The sequence below is a fragment of the Sebastes fasciatus genome, chromosome 16, assembly GCF_043250625.1.
Source record: "Sebastes fasciatus isolate fSebFas1 chromosome 16, fSebFas1.pri, whole genome shotgun sequence".
NCBI classification, from domain to species: domain Eukaryota; kingdom Metazoa; phylum Chordata; class Actinopteri; order Perciformes; family Sebastidae; genus Sebastes; species Sebastes fasciatus.
Genome location: NC_133810.1, coordinates 3,181,171 through 3,207,618, shown reverse-complemented (window position 1 = coordinate 3,207,618; position 26,448 = coordinate 3,181,171). Strand labels below are relative to the sequence as shown.

Below are 26,448 nucleotides of genomic sequence, written 5' to 3'. Positions count from 1 at the left end.
CCCGAAAGATGGTGACGAGAAGTTAACGCCACGCTGCCGTAAAGTGGTATCGGTGCCGTTGTATCGGAGCCGTTTTGCGAGTACGAGTACATGAGCACAGTATCGGACCCGATACCCGATACCCGATACCCGATACCCGATACCCGTATCGGTATCGATGCATCCCTAACTCTGACTATGGATAAGAACCTCATACAACCTCACTTCAAAACACCAGAACTATCCCTTTAACATGCAGTTTGATGATGCCCTCACATGTGGACGAAATGGAGAAATATTGATAAAGGGGGATGGAATAGAAATTTAAAAAAGTAGAAATAAAGAGAGAGGACAATGAATGGTCAGAAATAAGATTGAAAGAGGGAGTATAAATAAAAACAGTAGATGATGGTTTAAAGGAGAAACACTCACCACTCGTCTTCCTCAGGCGCTCCGACTCTGTCACTGCTGGAAACACGAGTCTGAAACACACATCAGGACCACGTCGTTTAAAAGTGTTCATATCTGACTCATTTCCTGTTTAATACCAAACTCATTTACTACCTGACTAAACCATTTACAGGTGCAACCACTCATCTTAGCACTTAAAACGGGAAAAGCTTTCATTCAATTAGCTTTTAAAAACATGGGTCAGAGCAAATATTTGCACAAGCAGATAAAAGATAAATGTCATTTTTAAATGGTTTAATAACGGGGGAAACTGGCCTCACTGATAAGAAGCAGCAGCAGCAGCAAGCTTACTGTATACTTGTTTTAAAACTATGTTCTGAGCGGTATTGAATGCTGTCTGGATGTCATTCTGAAAGTCAAAGTATCAGCTCATATGTGGAAGCGACAGTCCCCTACGTACCCGGTCAGAGGCGCCGGCTGCTCTGCTCTCTTTGTCCTTGTTGATCTCGGGCATGTAGGCGCGACTCAGCAGATTGTACCACTTGGTGCATCTCTCCTCCGAACAGCTGACGTCAGCCAGGCTGATCTGGGCTCCCGCCTAGAGGGGGAGGAGAGGAGAGGAGAGGAGAGGAGAGGAGAGGAGAGGAGAGGAGAGGAGAGGAGAGGAGAGGAGAGGAGAGGAGAGGAGAGGAGAGGAGAGAGGTTTACAGTCGACAGAAACATCTGTAACACTGCAGCTCATAGAGTCTGTTCAGAAACATTCTGCCCTCAACATTTAAGTTTTCTTTGAGTGTTTGCAATAAAAAACATCTAACAACGATCACTACATGTTCTACTAACCAGACACTCTTCGTGGCCCGACTTGCTGGTGTTGCAGACGTCAACCCTCAGCGTCTTCTGCCGCAGTGCACTGTGGGATATCTGCATGCTGAACACCTCGTTGACCTCCACGGCGTCCTGAGGCAGGAAGCCGCGTGTTCGGAAGAGGCAGCGGGTGGCCTCGACGCAGGGCAGCACCGTGGAACGCACATACCTGCAGGAGACATACAGTAGGTGTTAATATGACGCTGGTCGCTGGACAGTTTTTTATTTAAATGACTCACTAAAACAAGCGTCATCTAATAAAGAGAAGTAAAAGGACGTACATTTTCTGGTCAGCCGGCAGACAGAGGGCGCCGCAGTTGGATAGCTGCATGACGTTGATGGTGAAGCGTTGGTCTCTGGACTCGTGGCGGAAGCCGAGCTGCACCTGAGAGCAGCCGAGCGCCAACCTCTCCTCGTAGGAGCCCAGCGGGAGGTCTGCAGGGAGGCCCGGCCTGGAGGAAACACAACCACACACACTTCAAGCGTCAAAGGACATCATCCTGGATGTTCATCTTTACAGAATGTGTTGTGGATAAAAAGGTCTCCGTACCGGCGCTCTGAAGGCTCGTACACGCCGCTATCACCGGCCACCGACTCGTCAGACACCGCTGAGGTCACGCCAATCTTCTTTGGCCCCGCCCCCGTCTCTCGCAGCTGGGGAGCTGAGTCTGAAGACAACAGGAGGAGGAGGAAGACAAGGTGAGGATAGTTTCCTGATTCCTGTTGATGTGTCTGAACGGGCCTACCGGGCACAGGCCCAGGGGCCTAAAGTGTCCTGGCCCCCCTGGCCTTCACTCAAAGATACACGTACCAACCAGGAGGAGACTCAAAACGACCACAAAGAGACACAAAACAACCACAAAGAGACAAAACAACTACAAAGAAACACAAAACAACCACAAAGAGACAAAACAACAACAAAAAAGGCACAAAACAACTACAAAGAGACAAAACAACTACAAAGAGACACAAAACAACCACAAAGAGACAAAACAACCACAAAGAGACACAAAACAACTAAAATAAGACACAAAACAACTACAAAGAGACACAAAACAACCACAAAGAGACAAAACAACTACAAAGAGACACAAAACAACCACAAAGAGACAAAACAAATACAAAGAGACACAAAACAACTAAAATAAGAGACAAAACAACTACAAAGAGACACAAAACAACCACAAAGAGACAAAACAAATACAAAGAGACACAAAACAACAACAAAAAAGGCACAAAACAACTACAAAGAGACAAAACAACTACAAAGAGACACAAAACAACCACAAAGAGACAAAACAACTACAAAGAAACACAAAACAACCACAAAGAGACAAAACAACAACAAAAAAGGCACAAAACAACTACAAAGAGACAAAACAACTACAAAGAGACACAAAACAACCACAAAGAGACAAAACAAACACAAAGAGACACAAAACAACTAAAATAAGACACAAAACAACTACAAAGAGACACAAAACAACCACAAAGAGACAAAACAACTACAAAGAGACACAAAACAACCACAAAGAGACAAAACAAATACAAAGAGACACAAAACAACTAAAATAAGAGACAAAACAACTACAAAGAGACACAAAACAACCACAAAGAGACAAAACAAATACAAAGAGACACAAAACAACAACAAAAAAGGCACAAAACAACTACAAAGAGACAAAACAACTACAAAGAGACACAAAACAACCACAAAGAGACAAAACAACTACAAAGAGACACAAAACAACTAAAATAAGACACAAAACAACTACAAAGAGACACAAAACAACCACAAAGAGACACAAAACAACCACAAAGAGACAAAACAACTACAAAGAGACACAAAACAACTAAAATAAGACACAAAACAACTACAAAGAGACAAAAAACAACTACAAAGAGACACAAAACAGCTAAAAAAAGGCACAAAACAACCACAAAGAGGCACATCACAACCACAAAGAGGCACAAAACAACCACAAAGAGACACAAAACCACTAAATAGAGACACAAAACGACCACAAAGAGATGCAAAACAACTACAAAGAGATGCAAAATGACTACAGAACGCGGGTGTCTAGCTCTTATTATGTAGGAGAGGTAGCGGGGCCTTTTGCATGTCTGTGCCTGGGGGCCCAGTGTCTCATAATCCGTGATGCTTTGAGCAAGTCGGTAACGAACACAACACCATAACTTGGCCTGAAATGGTAATCGCACTTCCTCAGGCAAACGTATTGCAGCAGTAAGAAGCATCTCATTAAAAATAACTTAATCTCACATCATATCAATCTGCTCAGTGAGTCTCTGGGCTGGACAAACACTCACACAAATAAAATCAAAAGACATAAAATGAGGAGCACACATGTAGTCTGACCGGAGACACAGGTCAATGGACAGCAGAGGACAAGAGGAGACCAAATCAGAGTAAACCTCAGCACTTCAGCATGGAGTCATCACTTGTTGAACCAGTGATCTGAAACCATCTGGCAACACCTCTCAGGTATTATAACATGTTGATTTTGTGCTTTGACATGTACACTAATTAGGTTATTGTGGTTTTGTTAACGTCTACAGTGGAAACAAGACACCACAGTCTGCTTCTGTAGAAGTGGCCGACTGTAGTGGAGGATATCCCATGATTATAGTAAAATACAAAAGGAGCAGCATCTTGGGTTGCTACGGGAACAAGATGATGAAACAGGAACCAGGACGTCCAGTTTGAAGGCTGATTCCAAGTTATCACAGCAGTAAAGTCTTGTACAATTTAGCACAATACTAAATGGTTTTAAGCAGTGCTCCTGTTGACCTGTCGGAGCCCGGTAACCTGTTCAGCGCTGGCAGCAGCGATGGAGAGTGAACAAGAAACCAGACACTACGTCCACCTTTCACCTGCGGCTGCAACAAGAACCGGAGTCACGTTCAGCCGCTCAAAGCCCAAAGTTCAAACCTCAACCGACCCCTCACTATAATTCAGCTTTAATTCATTTCGGTTGCAACAGCGGACACGGAGGCAATTAAGGTTCTTATGCTGCATTCACATGGAATCAGGCAGACGATAGACGGAAGACGAGCAACACCTTCTGGACAGCACGGGGGAAAACAAACAAACGAATGGCAGGACGGCAAATCGAAACATGTATGATGATATATGTTGCTATGGTGATGGAATTTCAATTTTCTGTCAATCTACTGATTACATAAATTCAAATTTAAAATCAAAATCAGTTCAATTAATATAATTTCCCCCCCTCAAAAAATCCCCCAGAAGTCCATTTCATATCTGAGTTCAAACAGCACACTCAGGCGATGGAGCGTCTGTAATCCAACACCCTCCTAACCTTCACCTCCACTCCTTTCATTGCTCCCACCAGCAATCAGGTTTCACACACTAGTATTACATTTCTCATCGCACACACACACGGCGAAGCGGAGGAGGATTCCTCGTATCCCGCTTTCCAATAAAGTTGGAGTGTTTTTCTGTGACGTCTAGTGTAACAGAGATAAAGGTGTTACATCACCTCTCTCTCTGTCTCTCTCTCTCTCTCTCTCTGCTCATCTAATTGCAGACGATCCATCACTGTTATCGTCCTCATGTTATTAACTGGGATTATGATTTGAGTCATTATCCTGCAGCCCTGCTGAGTTATTATGCAAACAGATTTTTACTGCTGTCGAGATGTGACATGATTGCTTTGAGGATAAGAGACTCAGTCACAGTGACGAGTCACATCGTAGTTTCTTTGGAAGACTTTCCACCACTGAAAGAAAGTCAAACTTTTGTGTAACGTTACTTGTGATTTGGGACTTTTTTCCTGGTCTGGTCTGGGCCCCCTTTGGTTCCAATAACGGCAAATCTTACGGCTACAGTATAGTATTATATTTCAACAATAATGTGCTTCCAACTTTGTGTCAACAGTTTGTCTTTGGCGGCGTTACAGATAGAGGAAGTTAGCTCCCGTCTATAGCTCGCTTGAGCGGAGGAGGAGTTGTAGCCTCGTAGCATTTGTTCACAGACAAATAAACTGTACACACACTGTCTGCTACAGCTACGTTCACAGCTATAACGCCACCGACAACACACACACGGTCTGTCGGAGACTTGCTTAAGTGTCGCTGCGCTGACAGATCGTATGTGTGTGACTACGGGGAGCACGGAACTACCAGCAGAGCTAGAGCTGCTAACGAAGCACAAACACACACACTGTTTGTTGGATAATTGCTATCGTTAATCTGGGCAGACACACAGCTGACAACCTGCTAAACTAAACTAAATGCACGGTGGAGACTTTTACTGGGAAAGTGGCTGCATGTCAGCAACACTACACGCAGCATCGTGGCTGCTAAGTTAACGCTGCCAGACGGTGAACTGGAGACTCAGTTGACTGTTGTGATCATACACTGCAGCTGCATGCAACGCACTAATCTTGTCGGTTAACGGTTAATAATCGGTTAACGAGGGTCGGTTATCGGTTAAGAAAAATCCATATTCATATTAACCAGGTCAAAATGTGGTGGGAAGACTGAAACCAGAAGAGTGGAGGATGTTATAGCAGCACATTAATCCTTTGGTTTTGGTTATGACTGAGATGCACCATTGCTGCCTTTATGTAGTATCAGCAGACACTTTGATCCATGTTACCTCTCTCTGTCTCCTCTCTTTTTCTGTTTCTCTACTCAATGAACTTGCATTTCTACAGTGATGTAGGGCTGCAACTAGCCTTAACACCCAACTAGTACCCAACAGCTGTACAGTGAAGATTGTGACCATTCTGGATGAAGAAGAATCAAAGAACAAAAAGCTTTACCTTTGCCCTCCTCGCCCAGCGTGGTGTCGTGGTTCTGCTTCTCCTCCAGCCCGCCGGGATCCCCGTGCTCCTCCTGCCGCTGCTCCTGAGAGTCCAGGCTGAGCTCCAGCTCTGCTAGTCTGCTCTGGAGCTCCAGATCCAGGCTCAACCCGCCGGGCCCCGTCTGGCCCGTGAATGTCTCTCCGGGCAGGAAACTAGCGTCCGTGACCAGCGGCGAGCACGGCGGAGACAGCGAGGAAAGAGACGACCGAGGAGACAGAGAGCTCATGGAGCGAGGGGTTTCTGACAGTCTGAGCGCCTGGATCCTGGAAGACCCCGAGTCCGTTGCAACAACTCCACCACCGCCTCCTCCTCCTGCACCTCCTCCAGCAGAACACTCCACGTCTCCTCCCGCTTTGTCCCCGGGCCTCTCGGCGTCCCTCCCTCCGGAGCCCGTCACCACTTCGTGTTCGTGTATGGTGGTGATGGAGCTGGAGGGGCGGTAGCCTCCCTGGCCGCCCTCCTGCAGGAGGCTGTCCAGCTTGTTTTGGAAGTCCGGGTCGGCCAGCTCGGGCTGCTCCAGGTAGATGTCGGTGAAGCTGAGGGAGGAGGTGGAGCCCAGGCTGGAGGTGGTGGCCAGCGAGCCGCGGCTGGACGTCAGAGAGCCTCGACTGCTGCCGGACGAACAGGACAGAGTGCTGGCCGACAGGCTGCAGGAGAGAGACATGGACACACGTCAGCTAAAAGCACAATACCACTCTATATTTCAGCTGCTTGGCAGTAATGTTAGCTGTTTCGTACCCCTTCATGTGTATTCATCTACGTGCCATTTGTTAAATGGACTCTATGTAAGAATCAGAAATGTCTTGTTAACAGCGACGCCTTTGGCCGTTAAGTCAACGAAAATCAGCGTCCTGTTGCTCGTGCTTGTGCTCGCTCTACATAGACATGAAGGAGCATCACTCAACACAGTGAGGAGACACACGTCAGCTAAAAGCACAATATCACTCTATATTTCAGCTGCTTGGCAGTAATGTTAGCTGACCAGACGAAGGTCTCTCCATGAATCAATGCTGATTCTAGTGTTGGCTTTTCCTGCCTCAGCCTCCCGACCGCGGCCGGAGGGAACGGGGGAGACGCCGGAGTTTTGGTCGGAGACGATAACGTTTCTCTCTGCGGAGCCCCGTCACTTCACAAGACACGGGAAACCTCTGTTGGTCTGGAGGAGCTGCAGCAGTTATTTCTGCACAAACATCCACTGAACATTCACTAGATATTCTCAGAGATAAACTAACTCTTCTGCAGTGTGGAGTGAGCAGCATGCACGTGAGAGTGGAACGAAACAGCGAGAACGAGCGCGGTGTGTGAGTGAAGTCAGACAGAGGAGCAGAGGAGCAGAGTACAGCAGAGACTCCGGTCCTGCAGACCAAAGCTACGGTCTCCCCCGCGTCCTCCGACCGCGGCCAACACTGTTTAACAGACGGGCTTCACTAGATACAACCAAGAGGTTTTGGTGCTTCACTGTAGTTTGTGTTGGAGTCTGAGTCTGAACAGCGGAGACACACGAGAGCACGCATGGGACACTGACCAGCAATGATTTATACGTGGAAGAAGTTACAAACAGTCCCTTTAAACAAGCTTTTTTAAAAACAGAAGAACCCCTGATGAAGTTTTCAAATGTAATTCATAACAATATGTTTCTGTCATTGCACTTGTAAGTTGCATAAAACTAATTAATTTTATAGCTGTAATAAACGGCATATTTTATTATTTCACAGTGAGCTGACTGAAAGAAAAGAAGAGAGAACAGAGGAGGAGGATTGGGAGAAGACAGCTGAGGTAGAGAAGAAACAGTGACGATGAATCTTCGCGTTGCGTTGAGCTGGAAGCAACACTGCAGGCAGACGTCTGTTTCCTACTTTCCTTTCGTCTCATATTTTGCCCTCCTTTCCCTTTCTCTCCTCTGTACGTCTCCTCTATCCCTCCCTCCCTCCCTCCCTGCCTGGTGTTCACTCTTCTCTTATTTCCTTTTTTCATTGTTTCAGAAAACTCATTTCTCTTAAAGTTATTTCTGCAACGTCTCAGAGTGCAGAGTGTTTCTGTCCTTTTAATTTGTGTTTCTTATTTAGTATGTTTTATGTATCCTGCAGCGCACATTGAATAGCCTTTATGTCTGAAATGTGCTTTATAAATAAACTTTAAGCAGTAATTGCACAAGACTTTTTTGGTTATTTATCTCCCAGCCCAGCAGGCGAGATGTTAAGAGCTTCAAACTAAAATTGAGGAGCTAAAATACACCTTTAAATATCGGACTTGAGGGACTACTTTCAGGAGGAAAGTCATTTTCTTCCTCCCCTCTGTCCGTCCTCTACTCTCCTCTCATTTCTTTTTCCTCCCCACTCTGCATGAGCAGCTCTCTAATTAAAGCAGAGAGGCTCGTTAGCGCGAGACAGAGAAGAGTTCCTGTCCGCCGGGGAGACGTCTGATTTCCATCAGACCTAGGAGGACAGACGGGGACGAACGAGCCGTGAGACAAGAACAGAAACTAGCCTGTCACCGTCAACCTTTCAGATCATCACTGTTAAATACTAAACGTTTATTATCAAACATGTACAGCTCTCACGACAGCCTTGCGTCATCTCGTAATAATGTAAGTCCTGAGGATGTTCTGGGGTCGGGCTGGGAAATTAGATTTGTGGCGAGATCATGAGTGAAATCAAGAAGACGGAGAGAACAAAATGTCTTTCATCTTTCAGCAAATGTTTAGTCATTAAAGGTTTCTCAGCCTCCCCTTCACTTCACTTCAAAGCTTGGCTCGCTTTGACTGCCGGCTTTGAAGCTAATAACTAAATGATCATCTGAGAGGCCGGTAAGAAATATGTTGAACTAAAGTTATTATGAAATAAATGGCTGCGTAAACTAGAATTACCACCTCATCATTTTATCCTGTTAGACCAGGGATCAGCAACCGTCTGGAGCATTGTGATGAAGGTAACACAGTTTATAGTCTAAAGTCTAAGTATATAGTATATAAGTCTAATGCAGTGAGGGCCAAAGAGACAATGTACTACGGAGTATTAGGGCCACATTGAGGGAAAAAACATCTGAGATTTACAGAATAAAGTCATAACTTAACGAGAAAAAAAAGTCGTAATATTACGAGAATAAAGTCATAAATTAACGAGAGAAAAAAGTTGTAATATTACGAGAATAAAGTCGTAAATTAACGAGAAAAAAGTCGTAATATTACAAGAATAAAGTCATAACTTTACGAGAAAAAAAAGTCGTAATATTACGAGAATAAAGTCATAAATTAACAAGAGAAAAAAGTTGTAATATTACGAGAATAAAGTCGTAAATTAACGAGAAAAAAGTCGTAATATTACGAGAATAAAGTCGTAACTTAACGAGAAAAAAAAGTCGTAATATTACGAGAATAGTCATAAATTAACGAGAGAATTTTTTTTTAATATTACGAGAATAAAGTCATAAGTTTACGAGAAACAAAACTAACACGGAAAATTACTACTTTATAATATTATGACTTTATTCTCATAATATTACGACTTTTTTTCTCGTAAACTTATGACTTTATTCTCGTAACATTATGACTTTAAAAGTTATCAGAACTGATAGAAATGATGGACGATGCCACTAAAATAACACCCTAGTTGTAATAAACAGGAATTATCCTTTGAGATATTGAAGTGAGATGAACAAACCTTTTGAGTTGAGTATGTAGTGATGTGGCCAGTCGAACCATCTCCTCCAGCTCTCTGACCAGCTTGTTCCTCTTGCAGTGAAGTCGCAACCTGAAATCACAAAAAAAAATATTTTGTAAAGAAATAAACAGAAGTTGTGTAGTTTAGTAACGTTTTAATCAATTCAATCCTTATAAAAAAATAAAAATAAAACAAATCTGATCCTTTGTCAGCTGTTTCAAGGCTGAACATGAGTCACCTTCATATTTATGAAAATAAAAACACTGAACATAACCCTCCATCTCCGGTAACACTATTGGAATGAGCTCTTGGAAAAAGAAAAGTTAACAAATATGACACGACGGCAGCGGCGGCGATGTGTTTGGGGTATTGTGAGCGGCCGCTTTGTGTTCAGGTGACAGCGGTGTCACCTGTTGGTATGAGCTTTGTTGGGAGGAAACCAGTCCATTAACAGCTGTTACTATGATCTGTGGTTTGAGTGGAAACAGGCCAAAGAGGAGAAGCGTTTCATCCGGTTACAGACCGCTGCTGCTGGTCATGTTAACTTCACTTTGTGACGGCGTTTCCTGTCTCGTTTCTAGTTATTCTTTACTGTACATGTGTTTCATGGTTTCAAAGAACATGCAAGACTTTTTCAATGCTGATTAAAAGCAACTTTTGTGCAAAATTTTGTCTGATTTTAGATGCAAAACATGCAACAAGAAACAGCAACATCTTCCCTTTCACACTGGACTGTGTGGGCGTTTTCAGGCTGAGCTTTACTGACATCTGCCTCCCCCTGCTGCTGCTTTTATGATGTTTTCTAGAGAAGGGCAACCTACTCATTTGACATTCTCATCATGACCCAACCAGCAAAGCTTTGCCCAACTTGATCGGAGGTCTAATTGTCCGTATATCTGATATAAAAACCTTCGTGGGCGTGTGGAGCCTTTAAAACTCCAAAAACAAATTAAAGACTTTTACTGAACTCAAAGACAGTGATTCAGTGAATTTGACATCTTTCACAACCAGCAGACACGGAGAACATGAGTGTGTGCATACTTCTCGTGTCAGTGTGTGTGTGTGTGTGTGTGTGTGTGTGTGTGTGTGTGTGTGTGTAGGCGGACTACAAGAGGTTCTTTTTGTGACCAGGCTCTGCAGCCTCTCAGGTTACAGGAACAGGAGACGAGACACAAAGAGAGACTGAGCTCAGGTAGAGTCTGACCTGAACGCCGCATAACAAGAGTCCTGTTAGAGGGGAGAGAGGGAGGGAGAGAGAGAGGGAGGGAGGGAGAGAGGGAGAGGAGGAGACATGCAGGATCTTGGTGGTTCTGGTTTGCTGCCTGCTGCCATTTAAGAAAAGAGAAAGTGGTACAAACCTAGAGAGAAGAGGAAAAGTGAAAGACAGACTTAGGAGAGCAGGAACAGAGGAGAGAGGGGATGAGGTAGAGGAGACAAGGACTGAAGAGAAGAGGAGAGGAAGCAAGGAGAGGAGAGGGGAGGAGATGAGACAAGGAGTGGAGAGGAGAGGAAGCAAGAAGAGCGAAGAGAGAGGAGACCAGGAGAAGAGAAGAGAAGTGAGGAGAGGAGATAAGAGGAGAGGAAACAAGGAGAAGATACAACAATAGGAAACGATGAGAGAAGAGGAGACAAGCAGAGGTGAGGAGATGAGAGGAGAAGAGAGGAACCAAGAAGAGGAGAGGAAACAAGGAGTGGGGAGGATGGGAGAGGAGAGGTGAGGTGAGGAGATAAGAGGAGAGGACAGGAGAAGAAAAGAGAGGAGACAAGGAGAGGAGAGGGAACAAGAGAGGAGAGGACACAAGGAGAGGACAGGACAGAAGAGGAAACGAGCAGAGGAGAGGAAATAAGGAGAGGATACAAGGAGAACAGAGGAGACAAGCAGAGGAGAGTAGAGGACAGGAGAAGAGAGGAAGGGAGAGGAGGATTGGCGAGGAGACAATGAGAAAAGAGGGAACAAGAGACGAGAGGAGAGGAGAGGAGAGGAGAGGAGAGGAGAGGAGAGGAGAGGAGAGGAGAGGAGAGGAGAGGAGAGGAGAGGAGAGGAGAGGAGAGGAGAGGAGAGGAGAGGAGGAGAGGACTGTCATGCTCATCTCTAGCTCTTAATAATCATCGGGGAGGCTTGACGTCTCTAAAGGTCTGAAGGTCAAAGGAGTCAAACAGCAGCAGAAGGTCAGTGGTTTCATCAGCAGATGAGACAATAATGACCTCAGTTACACATCACACGCTGTCATCACCTGCTCCGACCTTCGCCACGGCGCTGGAGACGTTTAGCACCAGTATAAAAACAGAGGTACTGGTTATGTTTAATAAAGGTATTTAATATCCTCTGCCCACCTCTCAGTGAGAGCCTTGCTCTGGTTGTCTCTGGCGGCCTGCAGGTCTCTCTCCAGACGCTTCTTCTCGGTCTCCAGCTTCTCCTTGTCGTTGGGCTGCAGCCGCTGGCGGGGGCTGACGTACTGCAGCTCCTTCAGCAGCTCCTCCTTCTCGTTGATGAGGATGAGGCGGTCTCGCTCCGGGTCCAGCAGCCCCGGCCACGCCTCGCTGTCCAGTTTGGCGATCTGCACCTCGATGGTGGCGATCCTGAGAAGAGAGAAAGAGGAGAGAAGTGAAGGAGGAGGAGGAGGTGTATAACTTGTCTCTACAACAATGATAAATAAAATTGAAAATGTAAACAAAAAAACAGTTATTCATTTCCACTAATTCTTTTTATAAATCCACAGGGAGCCACTGGAGAGGAGCTAAAGAGACGCATGTGGCTCTATAGCCGCAGGTTGCTGACCCCTGTCCTTTAGAGATGATGACAATTCAAACAACCTTCTACTACATTATCGTCCTCTCTTTACCGTGGTAATCTTGAGCTCAGATGCTAGAAGCTCAGGAGCGTGACAGCAGCTCAGTCGGCTGCTACGATAACAAAATCTAATCGAACCTTTGCAGATCTTCAGAATGTTAAAACAAATCCACGCACGACTAAACAACAGCAATCATAAAGGCTTTCATTATAAAGGCAGACGCAGAGTGAACAGTAAAATGCATGACTCCACACATGATGTCTACCTTCTCTTGGCCTCCTCGTACTTCAGACTCAGACGAACCTTCTCTGCCAGTTTGTTGGTGCTCGTCATGAACTGAATACAAACAGAAAAACAACTCAATGACATGAACAAAATACAATACACTAAATCTTTATTGTCCTCCAGGATGGACATTGGTCTTCGGCTCACCAAACACAGGAAACAACAACATAAAAAACAGACGAGCAGTCATTAAAAAACAAATTCAACACTCCAACACAAACTCCAGTGAAGCACCAAAACCTCTTGGTTGTATCTAGTGAAGCTCGTCTGTTAAACAGTGTTGGCCGCGGTCGGAGGACGCGGGGGAGACCGTAGCTTTGGTCTCCAGGACCGGAGTCTCTGCTGTACTCTGCTCCTCTGTCTGCCTTCACTCACACACCGCGCTCGTTCTCTCTCTCTCTCTCCACCTCTCACGTGCATGCTGCTCACTCCACACTGCAGAAGAGTTAGTTTAGCTCTGAGAATATCTAGTGAATGCACAGTGAATGTTTGTGCAGAAATAACTGCTGCAGCTCCTCCAGACCAACAGAGGTTTCCCATGTCTTGTGAAGTGACGGGGCTCCGCAGAGAGAAACGTTATCGTCTCCGACCAAAACTCCGGCGTCTCCTCTGTTCCCTCCGGCTGCGGTCAGGAGGCCGAGGCAGGAAAAGCCAACACTAGGATCAGCATTGATTCATGGAGAGACCTTCGTCTGGTCAGCTAACATTACTGCCAAGCAGTTGAAATATAGAGTGATATTGTGCTTTTAGCTGACGTGTGTCTCCTCACTGTGTTGAGCGATGCTCCTTCATGTCTATGTAGAGCGAGCACAAGCGCCAGCAACAGGACGCTGACTTTAGTTGACTTAACGGACACAAGTGAAGCTGTTAACAAGACATTTCTGATTCTTACATAGAGTCCCTTTAACAAATGGCACGTAGATGATGACGTACGAAGGGGTACGAAACAACACTGTTAATTTGAAAGCTGAGCAGCGTAGAGTCACCTGGTAGACTTCTTGATGCTGTTTTCTTTACCTGTTTGACTATATTGGATTTTGTGTTGACTACTGCAGTGCAGAGCAAACCCCAGACTACAGCTCTGTGTGGCCTCTCTCTCTCTTAACGCTGTTACTTCTCTCTAAGGTGAAAAAGTAACTCACCTCAGCGGGGATGTCGGTCTGGGAGCCGGCGTCGGTGTAGAGCCGAGGGATGTTCAGCTCAGAGTTGGCGAGCGAGGGACTGCTGCCCCACAGCTCCTGCTGGGAGCCCGAGTCCAGCTGGAAACTGTCCTTCAACACCGCCAGTTTCTGGATGAACAAACGGGAGATTACATGAGTCAAAACATGAACAATCTGCAGGGAGAAACTGGGACACTGCGGCAGGAAACTGCACCGGGAATACCAATAGGATGTGATTAAGGACATGAAGTAACAACAAAACCTTTGTACTCCAATCTATTGTTTGATCATCTGAGGAACTGAACCTTCTAGGAATCAACTAAGGCATTCAGTGAGAGCTGCTGAGAGCAAACAGCATCTGCAAAATAACAAAACTGTAAAGTGTAATAGAATACCCCCCTCCTCTGTGTCTGTGTTTGCTGCATGTTCCCTGTTTGTTCCAGTGATGCAGCAGCAGTGAAGGCTGCCGCAGTCATCCTTTCATCTTTACAGCCGTGATGAATATCTTATATGACTCGGCGGTTCGTTTCTGAAGCCTGCTGTGGAATGCACCTTATCTTTGCTTTTCAGATGGGGCAGAAAAATAACATACCACCACCTCTCTGATAACGGTACGGCAGTGTTTCAGTGTTTTCATGATGCTGTGTCTCAACTCTTTGTCTCTTTCCTCTGCCTTCATTTTAGCGATGTTTCAGCATAAAGCTACACATGGCTGCTGTACAGAGATAATAAACATAAATACATTTATATTTAAAAAGAGTTCATTATACACTGTGTGCTCCTCAGACCGACGTTTCCTCTCAGCGCTCTGGTAAAGAAAATATTTGGCTCACTGGATGCAGTTTTCTCTGAATGGAGCAGCTGTTAGACTGAATTTATCACCTCCTGTGTGCCAGATAAATTTAATACAGTATGCATAAAGTCTGTGTACAAAAAGTTTAGGATCTGCAGTTTTATTTTTATCACAGTCACTGGAACATCCAACATCATAGAACTGCTGTTTGTGCAATCTGAGCCACCGTCTGCCACGAACGAATCTTTGCATGTAAACTATACAGTATATATACACAGTATCACAAAACACTATAACGCGATAGTCAAGTGGATCAATATTTTCTTACACCACTAGGTCCACGTACCACTGGTGGTACACGAGAACCTCGCTAAAAGACCAAACAACTGCACTCCAACAGTCCTTAACTTAAAACCCCCAAATTGCCATTTACTAGAATGGCACTCGGAGAGCGCAGACCTCCGCCAAGGAGCGTGAGTAAATCATGTGCCTCTGTGTCCTCCGGTGCTCCTAACGGCATCTGCAAGATTTCACAGACCGGAGGAAAACAAGCAGTAAGAGCTGATCTGAGGTCTGCTGTCCATCTGCCGTCTATGAGAGCCGGCTGTCAATCACTCACAAACTCCGACCAAACAGTCAAACTAGGCAGCGCTGATCAAATATGAATCAATATTCTGTTACGTTAATGTCTATATCTCTCCTCAGATGTTCTCAGAATCATCTTGTAGTGTACTGTTTAGCTGTAACATGAGAAAGTTTGTGACGCCGCCGCCATTGTGAAATCTGGTAAAGGAACGCCAAGTTCCAGTCACATGACCGGAGCACAGCCAATAGGAACGCTCTCTCAATGAAATGACCTGTGATTGGTCAAAGTCTCCCGTCAGTAGATGTTCTAAAGCCTGAAAACAGAGCCATGAGGAGGAGCAGAAGTCTAGTTATCTCTCAGAACACTTGAATTACAATATGCTGAAAGGTTATTATGGATTTTTGCCCAATGATGACAAAAATATACTGACTACTGCAGCTTTAATGTGAAAAAACGCAGAATCTACAGTTAAAATTTGGTTTGAAACGTGATGTCTGAAAGCACCCTCAGTAAGAATACTCCTCTCTCCATTTCTCTAGCTGTCATCTCTCTGGACTTGAAGCAATCAAGCATTAAGAAGAGCAAAAAGAACAACAACACACTCAGAGCCAGCCGTACAAACATACATAGATGCACAGCAGACAGGGAAACACACACACACACACACACATATGAACATCCCAGACACCCAGACTGAGCTGTCAGCTGCAGATGGTAACGGAGGGAGGGATGGGGAGAGACGGGAGAAAGAGACGGAGTCCACAGAGCAGATGATGTATTATTGAACACGTTCTCCTCCCTCTACCTCCAAACCAATCTGAGCCAAACAGATCTGCAGCCAGACTTTCCTGATAATATAAATCTATACATAAAATGTGCGTAAAATGGTTATATAGAAGATTTATAGACATTATCTGTTTAATATTCTGTGCAGACATGTTGGTGCCCGCCGGAGCATCAGAGAACATCTGCACTGTTATTACGAACATAAAAATGTTTTACAAGACCGAACCATAAAACTGAACCTTGAGGCATTATAAAGATGATTTATGGTTTATTAGCAAACTAGAAAACAACTAATTGTTGTTTGCCAGTTGTTGCATGAGAGCCAAACAACCGTATATCAAACCGATTTCATGCTCGTCTCCACTCCCATCTATATACCTGCAGCCTGAGAACTCACAGTCCCATCATGCAACTTTAATACACACTGCTGCTATTGTGGAAATTTACTTATTAAGAGTTAATACTGCACTGCAATGCTGTCACTCACACTAAAAGGACGCTGGCAAAGCAGAGGAGAGTTGGGAGTTTGTAATGTGGAAGACAGGAGTACAGAAGAGGAGAGAGAGAGATTGGCATTCATGCAAATGAAGCATGTTGGAGTTTGAACTTCAGGTCCTCCTGCATGAAGTTGAGCAGTTTTGCATAGAAGGATTTGCTGCTTTTCTTTGTTTTATATCGTTGGAAATTGTCTGGAAAATATCTTTGGGTTTTAGGACTGTTGGTCGGCCAAGAGACGATATTTGAAGGTGTCATCTTGGGCGCTAATATGGGAAGTTTTCGGTATCTTTTTGACAATTTATAGACAGAATAATTAATCAAAATGATACCGAGGTGCAGCCGTACATCCTTTAATTCTTCTCCAAACGCAGAGTAGTGGTATCTGAGATACAGTGACTACGTTTATTCTGAATATGACGATACGGGGTCATGTAAACAGCATATTCTGCATTAAGACATGTGGGATATGTTGATATTATTCAGGTTTTAGGAGCATTCTTTGGACATGTATACCACGCATTCAGGTATTTTAATGCCAGTTTGAGATAAGCGGCTTCTTGCCTGTTTACATCCAGCTCTGTGCGTTGTACACAAACCAACTAGCTGACAGTTTGCAGAGATGCATGCCCAAAAGAAAAGCCCACATTCCTGTTCAGAAGGAGAAACTACTTTTAAACATCATGAAAGACTTGGATATCAACAGGTTTTTGGATATGAGCAAATATCGCAACGCCGACCTTTTCAGGAAGGTGGTTGAAGGAATGAAAGAAGGAGGCTGTGTCGGCCTTTGGGTATGTTAATCCTACAAAAAACAGATTATTTTGTGCATGTAAACGTAGTCAGTTTCACCTGAAATATCAGCACTGACAGCTCATGGATGCAACTCCTAACTCGGCATCATCCCCTCAGTGTTTATACCACATGAAGGAAATGAAACCTCATAGATGATGAATGTCACTGTGCCAGCAAATTTGTTTTTCACTTTCCAGGAAAAACTCATCTCCTCACAAACACAGCCTTCATCTTCTCCTGAGTGAACTCGACAGGCTGTCATCACAACGGCTGAGGCGCGACACTAAAAACACCACCTGCCTCCCAGCAGCCTCTCGGCTCCTCTCGGCTAGTCTAGTCGCTAAATCTGGTTTTACTACATCTGCTCCTTTTTCCTCACAGCGATATAATGTAAAATGTTTTAACACGCGTAAAAGACTCTCCTGAGAGTCATCTGATGCCCTCATCTCCTCGCCTCACAGCCGTGACTCATACTCTTGTCTACTCATACATTTCCTCTTCCTCACTCTTCGTCACAAATCACTGCCGGCCACAGCTCTGCAAGAAGAGTGTTACGCTGAAACCGCACTGCAAAACGTTCATCATGGGGTAAATACGCCAGAGCCTTTCAATTCTGGTCCTTCTGGACACATTTCAATCTATCTATTTAGGTTAAGTCAGGGGGCAGCAACCTTTACTATCAAAAGAGACATTTTAGTTAAATCTGGGATTTACAGAATAAAGTCATAACTCTACGAGAAAAAAGTCGTAATATTACGAAAATAAAGTCATAACTTTACGAGAAAAAAGTCGTAATATTACGAAAATAAAGTCATAACTACGAGAAAAAAAGTCGTAATATTACGAAAACAAAGTCAGAACTTTACGAGAAAAAAAGTCGTAATAATTTTGTATCTTGTAGAACAAAGTACATGTATGGTTTAATTGAGTCAATAAATAAAAAGTAGAAAAAAGAAGGAAGGAAAAATACACAACACATCTGCTAGGAACAGAACAGGCAACCTTTTTTCTAAAGAACACAATACATTTTCCTCATTACCCCTACAACATGGTAGCAGATGATTTGACTACATCTTGTGCTTTCATTAGAGAATAAAACTTTTTCACTGCACTTCAAATTGTCCCAACTATACAGCAAAAATGAAACCCTTTTATTTGTGTGAAAAGATGCACATCCCGGTGTGATTTCTGACATGATCCACACGTGGCTGTCGGTATCACATGTCAGTATTTGGATTATCTGTCTCCTCTTTCCTTCGTCTTTTGTGTGTCAAAGAGTTGATACTGGAGCTGATCAACACGCCGCCTTCAGCAACCTTTAAACAATGCTAAGCTTTTACATGGATAACTGTGTTATGTACTTAGGTTTACGCCTCGCGTGTTAGAGTTAGTTTAGACATGGCAGATAAGTGAGATGAGATCTGACCTGCAACTGGTTTCAACATGGACCCCATTTTCCCATGTTTTTGTCTAATTAAGTAAAACAATTTCTGAAATTTCTGTAATTCCTGTATCTGTAATGCCGGCTCAGACTCTCTTAAGGTTGACCAGCGTTTCCCCTTAAAGTGACGAGTTTTTCTCAGCTTATTAATTCATTATTAACATTTCTTTTAACCGTTTTAACCGATAGCGTTAATCGGTTAAAACGCTTAATGTCGGTTAACGGTTAAACGGTTAATTATTAACATCCCTAGTTGTCAGTCACTTATAATAACAATGAAAAACAAGCACTTTTAGTGGACGTAAATGACGTTGCCAGCTTGCCCCAATAGCACCATATTGCAGCCTGTGAGCAGCTGCCATCTATAGCGTTAATCGGTTAAAATGCTTAATGTCGGTTAACGGTTAAACGGTACATTATTAACATCCCTAGTTGTCAGTCACTTATAATAACGATCAAAAACAAGCACTTTTAGTGGACGTAAATGACGGTGCCAGCTTGCCCCATTAGCACCATATTGCAGCCTGTGAGCAGCTGCCATCTATAGCGTTAATCGGTTAAAATGCTTAATGTCGGTTAACGGTTAAACGGTACATTATTAACATCCCTAGTTGTCAGTCACTTATAATAACAATGAAAAACAAGCACTTTTAGTGGACGTAAATGACGGTGCCAGCTTGCCCCAATAGCACTATATTGCAGCCTGTGAGCAGCTGCCATCTATAGCGTTAATAGGTTAAAATGCTTAATGTCGGTTAACGGTTAATTATTAACATCCCTAGTTGTCAGTCACTTATAATAACAATGAAAAACAAGCACTTTTAGTGGACGTAAATGACGGTGCCAGCTTGCCCCAATAGCACCATATTGCAGCCTGTGAGCAGCTGCCATCTATAGCGTTAATCGGTTAAAATGCTTAATGTCGGTTAACGGTTAATTATTAACATCCCTAGTTGTCAGTCACTTATAATAACGATCAAAAACAAGCACTTTTAGTGGACGTAAATGACGGTGCCAGCTTGCCCCATTAGCACCATATTGCAGCCTGTGAGCAGCTGCCATCTATAGCGTTAATCGGTTAAAATGCTTAATGTCGGTTAACGGTTAAACGGTACATTATTAACATCCCTAGTTGTCAGTCACTTATAATAACAATGAAAAACAAGCACTTTTAGTGGACGTAAATGACGGTGCCAGCTTGCCCCAATAGCACTATATTGCAGCCTGTGAGCAGCTGCCATCTATAGCGTTAAATCGGTTAAAACGCTTAATGTCCGTTAACGGTTAAACGGTAAATTATTAACATCCCTAGTTGTCAGTCACTTATAACAATAAAAAACAAGCACTTTTAGTGATCGTAAATGACAGTGCCAGCTTGCCCCAATAGCACCATATTGCAGCCTGTGAGCAGCTGCCATCTATATCGTTAATCGGTTAAAATGCTTAATGCCGGTTAACGGTTAAACGGTACATTATTAACATCCCTAGTTGTCAGTCACTTATAATAATGAAAAACAAGCACTTTTAGTGGACGTACATGACGTGCCAGCTTGCCCCAATAGCACTATATTGCAGCCTGTGAGCAGCTGCCATCTATAGCGTTAATCGGTTAAAACGCTTAATGTCCGTTAACGGTTAAACGGTAAATTATTAACATCCCTAGTTGTCAGTCACTTATAATAATGAAAAACAAGCACTTTTAGTGGACGTACATGACGTGCCAGCTTGCCCCAATAGCACTATATTGCAGCCTGTGAGCAGCTGCCATCTATAGAGTTAATCGGTTAAAACGCTTAATGTCCGTTAACGGTTAAACGGTACATTATTAACATCCCTAGTTGTCAGTCACTTACAATAACGATCAAAAACAAGCACTTTTAGTGGACGTAAATGACGTGCCAGCTTGCCCCAATTGCACTATATTGCAGCCCGTGAGTCCGACAAGTCTCGATGGAGTTTTGGGTTGTTGTTTTTTTTATAATCGGGTTTGCCCGGCTCATCTCCCATCTGCTTTCTGTGATTTATTTTTTATTTTTAAAAGAGTGACTTTTAGTGTTTGTTCCCTCCTTCACTGTTTACCTGCATGAGTTCCTGTTTCTCCTTCTCCCCGGTACTGATGGCGTCTCGGATGGAGCGGACCTCGCTGAGGATGGTCTGCGCCTCCTGCAGCTTGTAGCCATACGGGCTGCTGGACACCTTCTGGTCAATCCTGGAGGATGAGGTAGAGAGAGAGAGAGAGGAGATGAAGGTCAGTTTGGATGATGATGGAAGTAGCAGCAGGGTTTCAGCAGCAGCCAATCATGCTGTCAAAATGTCCACAGATCACATCGTTCACCGTCAGCTGCTCTGGACAGATGATCCATTAGCTGCTTTTGTTTTATGTTTACACAAGGAACTGGATCAACCGAGCGTGCACAACATTACAGCAACACTTTGACTCATTTCCATACAGTTACACTGAGTGTGGAGGGAAAGCTGCCCAGTGTAACCACAGCCTTTTTTTACTGGCAGTCACTCGACAGGCTTCGCTGGAATCGTGGGAAGGCAGAAGAACTCGCTCAAGGGCACTCCGACAGACAGCAGGTGGTGGCGCAGCATTACTCATTCACTCTTCCTCACACACATCTTCCGAGCTGCTCTTTTTGAGCAGTTATTCTCAGAGGAAATAATGTCTGGATTTATCTAGATTATATTTGTGAGCGCTATACTGCATTAACAAACCTCAGCAACGTATTGATTTAGTGTTTCATTTGGTATCTCTGCAGCCTGTGAACTACACCGTCTTGTTTCTCTACGGTCAGCAACCTTTACTATCAAAAGAGACATTTTAGGCAAAAAGAACTCTGTCTGGAGCCGCAAAACATTTGATCATTGTGATGAAGGTAACACAGTTTATAGTCTAAGTATATAGTATTTAAGTCTAATGCAGTGAGGGCCAAAGAGACAATGTACTACGGAGTATTAGGGCCACATTGAGGGAGAAAACATCTGAGATTTACAGAATAAAGTCGTAATATTACAAGAATAAAAGTCGTAACTTTACGAGAATAAAGTCGTAATATTACTAGAATAAAGTCATAACTTTACGAGAATAAAGTCGTAATATTACTAGAATAAAGTCATAACTTTACAAGAAAAAAAGTCGTAATATTACTAGAATAAAGTCATAACTTTACGAGAAAAAAATAAAATAACACGTAAAATGACTACTTTATAATATTATGACTTTATTCTCATAATTTTTCCTCAATGTAACCCTAATACTCCGTCGTATCGTCGTACCATAGACCGACAACAAAGATAAATAAAAATGAAAATGGAAACAAAGAACAGTTATTCATTTCCATATTAATAAATCCACAGGGAGCCACTGGAGAGGAGCTGAAGAGCTGCATGTGGCTCTGGAGCCGTAGGTTGCTGACCCCTGATCTAGGGGCTCATGGTTCTCAAACATGTGCCATTGAGACCAGCAAATATGCAGGTCTTTGTTTTCCCCACATCAATCGCTGCACTAGCTGATTTCTCTAATTTGTAAACCTCCTCCAGAGGAAATAAAAACTGTAGACTCACAACACCAGGATGGGCTGAATATTAAAAAACTGCGGCGTCAGCATCAAAACCTACTGTCTTATTTTAATATGCAACTGTTTTCTATCTACAATAAGCTTCAACCTTCAACTCAGAATTTAAGGGTTCGTGAGAACAACTACATTGTGAGTTCAGCGGTGTTAAAACGGGACAGGTGTTCACGTAAAGCCGGAGGTGACTCAGCGACCTTTTGAAAACATTTCACAGGTATGTGTTTACGCACGGAGCCGGCTCGGTGTGGACATCCTCCTGATCACTTTGATTACAATATTAAATGTTTGCTCAGCTTCTGGTTAACACACATTAGATAGTGTTTTTTGGCTGTAGGCAGAATGGGAAAGACCCGTCTGCAGGGAGAACAGACAGAAGAGTCACTGCAGCAAACAGCCATCAGAGGCAGCAGCAGCTCTGTACGTAGACGCTGTCATCAGCAAGTCATGCATGCATCTGAATAACAGGTCCTTCCACATTCTTCAGAGAGGGACGAGGGGGAGGACAGAGAGAGAGAGAGGGAGAAAACAAGGTAGAGAATGAGGAAGTGAGGGGAGGGAGAGAGGCACTTGTCTGTAACAGGCAGAGAGAACAAGTAATCCTCTTTAAGTCCTTCTCAACCACAGAGTGAAAACGCTGTTATGAACCGTTTTATAATTACAATCACAACCACCTCTTTACAATAACGCAGAGAAGAAAGAGATAAGAGATACCAAGCTGAAACATTTAACTACAGTCACATTTTAAAGTGACACTGAAATTCCTACTGCACATTTTTAAATGAGTAAAAAAGTGTTTTTCTTGGACAACCAGGTACATTCATGGTCAAGACCAGAGCTCAAGTGTCCTTATCAAAAACACTGTGTGCGTTCCAATACCCATACTGTCCTACAATTTACTACAGATTTAGCATGTCCCAATACATAATATGTCAAATGCAGTATGCCCAAAATACGACAGGATGTCCTACTACACCCTGTCGTATTTTGCAGTATGCAAGCAAGCATGCTTTTCTGGCTATTCTGACCCACAATCCTCTGCCTAGACCAGGGGTCTGCAACCTGCGGCTCCTCTCCAGTGACAAATGTTTTCTCTGCCTTTCTATACTGATAATCATCTTGAAACTAAGGATGTCAGGTGAACCGATACTTCGGCACCAAGTCGATGCCGAAATTCGGAAAACTTGATGGTACTCGTTTTTTCGTACCGGGGCTCAGGGCTCGAGAGACTGACGGACTATTGCTACATTGTGAACAACAGATCTGTGTTGAAATCGACAGGAGGAGAGCTGGTTAACGTTAGCAGTTAGCCGCCGCTGGGCAGCACAGTTCTACTGGGCTAAATAACGGAACATCTAACATACGGAGGTTCCATTGAGGTTTACATTATGATGCTTTCAAGCTCTATTCAGTAAAAAGTATTGGGTGAAGGTAAATTCTAGGAATGCACGGATACCGATTCCGATACTGTGCTCATGTCCTCGTACTCAAAAAATGGCTCCGATACAACGGCACCGATACCACTTTATGGCAGCGTGACGTTGACCTCTCGTCAGCATCTTTCGGGTCCTATCGCACGCGCTCACGCTCCACCTCCACGACCCCGCGGGGCCGTGATCCCACCTCAGCCTGCGCGCGCCGGCCCTCACTTTCATTGCGCCACAGGGTTTTGCCTGCACCCTCTGACTCGCACGTGCGTTAGACACCTTGGTCCGTGTCGGATGGGTTGCAGACATCGCCGCAGACCCCTGGCGCCTTTTACGTGGGCCCGAGCCCCGCCCTGGGGGCACGACGCGGTTGGGGCGCACTGAGGACAGTCAGCCCCGGTGACACTTTGTCCACGGCCTCGGGAAGCACCTTCGCCCCGAGCCTTTCCAAGCCGACCTAGAGTCGGTCGCGGTGCACCGCCTCGTATGCGGGACTCCCCAGCCTGCCGTGTGTCGCTCACACCCTCCAGCTGGCTGTTAACGAGGGTCTTTTGGCACAGAGAAGTACTCGTATCGGTACTCAGTATCGGCGAGTACACAAATGTAAGTACTTGTACTCGGTCTGAAAAAAAGTCCCTAGTAAATTCTAACGTTATCATGATGTGTTCAAATGTAATCTTGTAAAAATGGAATTTTTGGCAAGAAACTTGAGGCCGATCAGAAGGGTAATTCACTGGTATTGGTATCGACTACTAAATTTCTAGCGTTGTGACATCCGTACCTGTGGTCTGATTTATCATACGACCAGGTTGGGAACTGCTGGTCTAAAATATTCTTCTCCTTCGTTGGAACTAAGTGACGTAACCCAAACCAAGAAAAACAGCATACCTTTCTGCTTATTATGCTGTCACCTTTTCTGTTCTGCATGACAGAAAACATCGTAAAACGCCCTCTTGTGCACCAGTAATTTTGCAAAAATCTTAACAAGAGCAGTGTTCAGTGTTCATCTGCATTCCAGTCTAAGCTTATTCGTATTCCTGCACACACTGATTGGTTGTTGGATGCCGTCTAATGACTGCAACAGGAGAGGAAAGTCACGGAGGAATGCCGTCCAACCACTCTCAGCCCTCAGCTACTCTTTAATCCTCCTGACACTCTCACTGTGCTTACCGGGAGGCAAGACAAACAGACCGGACATTCCTGTTCAATTCAACATCGACCCCACGGGGGGGGGGATCTGCATGTCAGCCTTCTAATGTGGTGAAATTCAAAAACAAAAGAAGATCTGCTTCAGTCTGCGAATGAATCCCTTTTGAATCTGGTACACCTTGCACTTTCTGACGTTATATTCTGAGGTGTGGAAGAAGGTCACATCGAAGGGGTGTTTCCTTTTCAATGCACATTCCTCAGCTGTTGTTCCACTGGCGCGTTTATAGAGGTGTTAGTGTTTAATGATCGGATGGAATGTGTGATAATGCGTGAGGCAATAACTGAGCTGATAAGCCGCACTCAAGTTTCTAACTTTCTTCCGTTCGACTTCACATTTACAGTTCCAACAGGACAAATTCCAACAACACTACAGGAAGTCTCGGCTGATCCATCTCTGCTTAGACGACAATATTCCCGTGATGCCTGAGCGATGGTGTCATAGATAAGGATAAGAGACCAATGAAAGATAAGAGCTAGGGTGAGAGAAGGCTAGAGCACATTAGAGCGAGTACACGGGAGAGGAAACACGATTCAGACAACGCCGGATCATTCTAAAAATGTGTGGAGATGCTGTTAACAGGTGTTGAAACCTTTATTCCCGCTCCCTGATCACCTATGTTTTGTTTTTAATTCAGTCAAAGTGAGTTGTTCTGTTGCTAGGCAACTAAAAGAGCATAACACATTGATTATGAAACGGGTAGCTCAAATCAAAGCAATCTGATTGGTTCATAGCTGTGATATAATACCCACATACCACGGCTATGACTATCTAATTCCTTGGTATCACTCATCGTCGGAGAACAAAACGTAATATGTTGTCATGGTTGCTAAGCAATGTCAAAACCCGGACATATTTAAGGTTAACTTCTATGGAGGAATGGATTGAGCTGTCTCCAGAGAAAAACATCCACCTGCTAAACGACATGCAGCGCTACGCAAAGAGGAGGTTCTGCAATGTTGTCCAGAATATGCTTAAATACACCAACCACTCCACAGCACCACGATTCAGAAACTATCTGATGCGGGTCTTAATACGAGAGAGATTATGTCTGTAAGTGGGAACGGAGAAAAGTAGAGCAACATCCTACAACATCCAAAATCCGAGAATAAAGTCATAACTTAAAGAGAAAAAAAAGTCGTAATATAACGAGAATAAAGTCATAACTTAACGAGAAAAAAAAGTCGTAATATTACGAGACTAAAGTCATAACTTTACGGAAAAAAAGTCGTAATATTACGAGAATAAAGTCATAACTTTACGGAAAAAAAGTCGTAATATTACGAGACTAAAGTCATAACTTTACGGAAAAAAAGTCGTAATATTACGAGAATAAAGTC

The 26,448-nt window shown here is 43.9% G+C and overlaps 2 protein-coding genes across 4 annotated transcripts in view; one reads left to right on the top strand and one right to left on the bottom strand.

Moving 5' to 3' along the window:
- The window catches only part of sgcd (sarcoglycan, delta (dystrophin-associated glycoprotein)), a 618,307-nt gene that overhangs the window by 547,869 nt on the left and 43,990 nt on the right, over positions 1-26,448 (top strand). The window lies entirely within an intron of this gene.
- wwc1 (WW and C2 domain containing 1) overlaps positions 1-26,448 on the bottom strand; it is a 60,787-nt gene that overhangs the window by 13,787 nt on the left and 20,552 nt on the right. For all 3 annotated transcript variants that reach the window (XM_074611798.1, XM_074611797.1, XM_074611799.1), the window contains exons 6-16: positions 20,976-21,105; positions 13,983-14,129; positions 12,821-12,891; positions 12,098-12,343; positions 9,764-9,853; positions 6,063-6,751; positions 1,805-1,922; positions 1,536-1,706; positions 1,231-1,423; positions 851-988; positions 412-461 (exon numbers count right to left, since the gene is read on the bottom strand). In XM_074611798.1, the coding sequence (XP_074467899.1) occupies positions 412-461; positions 851-988; positions 1,231-1,423; positions 1,536-1,706; positions 1,805-1,922; positions 6,063-6,751; positions 9,764-9,853; positions 12,098-12,343; positions 12,821-12,891; positions 13,983-14,129; positions 20,976-21,105 (2,043 nt within the window). The remainder of the gene's footprint in view (positions 1-411; positions 462-850; positions 989-1,230; positions 1,424-1,535; positions 1,707-1,804; positions 1,923-6,062; positions 6,752-9,763; positions 9,854-12,097; positions 12,344-12,820; positions 12,892-13,982; positions 14,130-20,975; positions 21,106-26,448) is intronic.